Below are 4,820 nucleotides of genomic sequence, written 5' to 3'. Positions count from 1 at the left end.
TATAAAGGTCATATAATACTGATGCTACTATTATACGTACTGATAAATTATTACATTAAAAAAAAATTATTCATACACGCATCCGATTACTTAGCTGAAATTCCCAATGTAGCCATTTGGCACAATAAATTCAAACGAAATGGTACGTACATGCCATTTTAGTATTACCATTAATAATAAATATAACCTTTTGTCGAGATACATCTAGATATAACTATTTATCTAATATATATAATATATATATATATATATATTTATATTAGGAATAGAACACTGGAAAACCGATTACGCTATGAAACTGATCACCTATTTAAAAGCAGGAAATTTGTCACAATCCGTGCCCATGCATTGTAATGAATGCACCCTCACGAGTCGTGATTAGAATACCATGCACAATTCTAACACAAATCTCTACTCCACTTGGGAATTATCACTGTAATGAATACTGTAATGAGCTTTGAACCTGTATACAATTGTCACTAAGGGCAAATAAAATTATGGATGACTGATCTAAACGTCCTACAATTAACTCTGAAATTCACATTGTCAATGACCCAAGATTTCAGGCCGACTCTTGTTCCGGGCATAACATGAACTCGTGATTTTTTTTCTCATTGTGGACATTGGTCCTCAGACCCACGTAGTAGCACTATGTAGTAAGTTTGCAATTTGCCATCACTAGTGCGCGTGTATGCATGGCTTTATGTAAACAGGCTTGATAAATAATGAATTGTTTATTCTACATCACGACAGCTTACAATGCCTGTAAAAATCTCCAAGCTATCTTAGATATTTAGAGATTTTTACAAAATAGGTTTTTGCTTACTTACTTCAACATTTACTTCAGAGTAACTGGTAACTTATTTATGATTTCCTGCATAATTTGAAGTCTCCAGCCTATAGGAGAATCATTATTACCTACGCCAAGGGGTTGGCAGGAGGTTATGTTTTCACCGGTGTGTGTTTGTTGTGCGTGTGTTTGTTGGTTTGTGGGTTTGTTTGTGTACAGCCTAACTGAAAAAGTTATGGACGGATTGTCATAAAATTTTCAGGATAGGTCAGAAATGGGCTAACTTAGAACTGATTAGATTTTGGTGGTGATCGGGATCCAATTAATTATTTAATTAATTAATAAATTAGGTAAAGAAAAAGTCAGAAATGGGGTAACTTAGAATTGATTACATTTTGGTGGTGATCTGGATCCAATTGATTTAAAAAAAATTCACGATAGCTCAGATATGGGATAACTTAGAATTCATTACATTTTGGTGATGATCCGGATCCAATTAAGTATTGCATAAGTGGGGAAAACACGAGACTGGTATGAAATTATTTTAGAAATTCTTAACATTGAACACCTACAAATGCAATCACAGTAATTGAAAGTTGGCATTTCATATATCACAATAACCATGCAACATCTTTGATTTAACCACACAATTCAAACAAACGATTAGGAATAGTTTCGATCTGAGAGCAGATGCTGCAGATTATAAGAATTAAGTCACTTACGTTCCTACGAGAGGATCAAGGTTTCATGATCACTAGATACCTGGTACCTTTGAAGAACACTACCAGACCTATGGCAGAATAACTCTCACTTTCTCTATTTTCCATTCTCATTCAAGAGAAATTAAAACACTCCAGCCTCGGCCTCTTGTAGGAAACCAATTACAATTCCTAACTGAGATTCCCACATTTTGGGTTTTATTTTAAATTTTTTAGTTGCAATGCCACAATGCTGCATAACCTGTAAAAACTACAATTTAACACTATTAACGTGCCACAATACGCCACAATTAAAGATCGTCGTCACTACTGTGTTGTCACTACGTGGAAAAAAGCGACACCTGCTTCACTGTCTCCGACTGCCTTGATTGAATCTGTGCGTTGGTGATCTCCGTCTGCTGATGCTGGTGTTTTCTGCGTGCAATCAGTCTCGCCTGGTCACATTCGCGTGCTTGGTTATACAGCAGGACACCAGCAAGCACAATCGTAGTCCCCAGGCCACTGAGGAACGACACCGGGTTTCCGAACACGATCACCGACAGCCAGATAAGTAGCGCCCTCTTCACAGTGTTAGCGACACTAAACGAAAAGCAAACCAATGTAACGGTTGTAATGCAGTGATGGCATGTCACATATGGGCAAATACGCGTACAACCGAGTATCTCAGCCGTATGCATGTAAGTGTGTAGGCGTGAACTAGTTGATAGGTGGGTCTGAACAGGCGAGGCTGGACTAACAAACGAGAGAGCTAGAAGAGAAGGGAAGGGGAGGGAAGGGGAGACACAGCAAGAGCTTGGGTGTGGCAACACACCTGTTATGCTCCCTTATACCAAATAAATCTACCTTCTTATATATATATATACTCCTCATGTGTTAGTGTCTTCCTATACAATTAATGATTAATGGCATGTTGCAGTCATTGCGTAGTTTCCAACTTAACATTTTGTTAGTAAGATGCCATATTACATACAATGCTGCAGGCCACGTGTTGACATTGTCCACCAACTGAAGAAGAATTGAAGATTTCAGCAACCGTTTAATTTCCATGGGGATGCTACTGTTGCACATAGAAACCAAGCTAGAGCATGGTGTACTTTTGTACAGAAGAATTCTAATTTACATTCTCTTTGCAACCTGCACTTTGTGAAGCCATCCAGGTTTTTGTTAACTCATATCTGAGAGGCTAATCGTACTTTAAAATAACCTGATTGACCAGTACCTGAATCATTAACCTGAATCACCAGCTTTCGGCAATATTTTGTAAATACGGTACACAATCTATTATCCGAAACCCTTGGGACCAGACACGTGTCAGAATTCGGAATTTTTCGGATTTCGGAATTGTAGTACAGTACAGATATACATGCCGTATATCCTGCAACTAGCCAGTACTAAAACCCAAGTTTTCAACAGGCCAAGTGCTGTATTGGTACAGTACAATATATGTATGAGTAATGGCAAACACATTCATATTTCTGCAGGGAACCTTGTGCAGCCAAACGCCAGTTTTAGTGTCCAGACGACCTCCACGAAAAAACTTTCGGTTTTTGGAGCTTTTCGGTTTTCTTCGGATAATAGATTGTGTACTGTAGAATAAATATATCTGTTCTACCCACCAAAACTCTATTGGTACTGAGAGACTATAAATTTTTCATGAAACTTTCTGAAATTACTGACACTTGATGAAAATGGCTATACAATTCCATAACGTTGTGGCTGTGCACCAAATGGGAGGGAGACAATACTCTAGGCATGGGATCGCACCTGCCATATGCCACAATAGAACACACGTGGTTGCCCTTACCTATGTGTCACAGGAGATATGTAGCCAATCAGAACATATTCTGTAATTGTCTGGAAGTGGAAGAACAACCCATTAGCAAGCAGTCCCATTGCCAGTGTGTGGGTCATGTTCTGTTCCAACTGGAGAAAACAACATGCTACAATGATATTTATGTGACAGTAATACAGAGAAATGTACATTTAACTTAACCTTACAATGATTATGTTTGGTCTATGTTCTATCATTATCAGTTATGTTCGGTCATTTGTATATGTTATTGCACATTACATACTAATTACATATTTCTGCATATAGAAATCACTTTAAAGACCCAGTGTATCACACCGCGTATTGTTCCATGTGTTCCCGCCCTGTATGTGTGAAGGGTCACGTGGTGTGATCGTGGTAGTTGGAAGATGGCGGAACAAGAAGTGTACGAATAAACTATGTGTGTTATCTTTCACTCTGAGTTATGTTTATACTGGCGTGTTACACCCAGTATACTACTTTTTCAGTTACTAGCATTTAAACCTGTCATTTTCTACAAATAGGATAACATTGCAGATTTAACAAATCACACTTGAGAAATTTACACACCCCAGGAATTTCCTGCAATGTTACTCTATAATGTGACACTAGTTGCATAATATACGAAATAATCATATGACATAATATTATGCTCTACACACAATAGCAGAACAATTTCTTACTTGTGTAATGTCAATCATCAAAAATATCGTTGGTAGTTCTACTAGCATCGATGCACTGCTCGAAAAAAACTGAAGCTCAGCAGGCCTGCAGCAGGGAAGAAGCAAGTCAGTAAGAGGCATATCGTTCCTTCTAAAGCTTCTGAGACAATCTACACATACTAAGCATGGACCGTGAAACACGAAATAACCCCTTTTAAGTACAGTACCTCGTGGCAAACTTACAGATCTGCAAAGACACCATATATCAGGCCACAATTAAAAAAAAATTTATTTGCCCTCACCCGACCCAGGCTGGAAAGTTTGGGTACGTAGGTAGGCTTTTTTTAGGGGGGTCTTTTTACAAATTCAGCATGGTGTCTACATGTTCGGGTGTGCTTGTGTGGAGATACCTTTTATGTTGAATGTTTGTCTTGCTTGGTACATATAATGTATTGACTACAGATTTATATAATGTACAGTGACACAATTCGTAAAAAAAAAAATGGAAAAGATCAATAAAAAAATTTGAGCTGGCCCCTTTTTGGCGGGTCGGTCGGGTGAGGGCAAACAAACACCAGTCCTTGTGTTTTGAAAAAGGCAGGCGAGTAAAAAATCACACACCTTGGCTTGCCGGTAAAAAATTTGAAATCTAGACTTCATGAAATGCCATTTCCAGCATTTTGGGATAAAAATTTGCTCTGCATTTGTACTCTTAATTTGGACATTTTTTAGGAGATTTTTATTTCATCTAACAAAATATCAGTTCTTGAACATATTGATGGATAACTTGAATCACACATTTAGCATGTTTAGTCAAAAAGGAACAACACTCAATTTTT

At 37.8% G+C, this 4,820-nt stretch overlaps 1 protein-coding gene across 5 annotated transcripts in view; it reads right to left on the bottom strand.

The window, feature by feature from the left end:
* Positions 1–1,379: 1,379 nt before the first annotated feature.
* The window catches only part of LOC106816845 (solute carrier family 35 member E2-like), a 27,119-nt gene continuing 23,678 nt past the window's right edge, over positions 1,380–4,820 (bottom strand). For 4 of the 5 annotated variants that reach the window (XM_014821480.1, XM_014821481.1, XM_014821479.1 and 1 more), the window contains 3 exons: positions 4,003–4,087; positions 3,314–3,432; positions 1,380–2,088 (listed from right to left, as the gene is read on the bottom strand). In XM_014821480.1, coding sequence (XP_014676966.1) covers positions 1,830–2,088; positions 3,314–3,432; positions 4,003–4,087 — 463 coding nt within the window. In that variant the 3' untranslated portion in view covers positions 1,380–1,829. The remainder of the gene's footprint in view (positions 2,089–3,313; positions 3,433–4,002; positions 4,088–4,820) is intronic. The other variant, XM_014821483.1, reaches the window with a different exon arrangement.

This window comes from Priapulus caudatus, unplaced genomic scaffold (genome assembly GCF_000485595.1).
Source record: "Priapulus caudatus unplaced genomic scaffold, Priapulus_caudatus-5.0.1 Scaffold1504, whole genome shotgun sequence".
Classification (NCBI taxonomy): Eukaryota; Metazoa; Priapulida; class Priapulimorpha; order Priapulimorphida; family Priapulidae; genus Priapulus; species Priapulus caudatus.
Note: the sequence above shows the minus strand (reverse complement) of the source record. Positions and strands in the feature narration are given on the sequence as shown.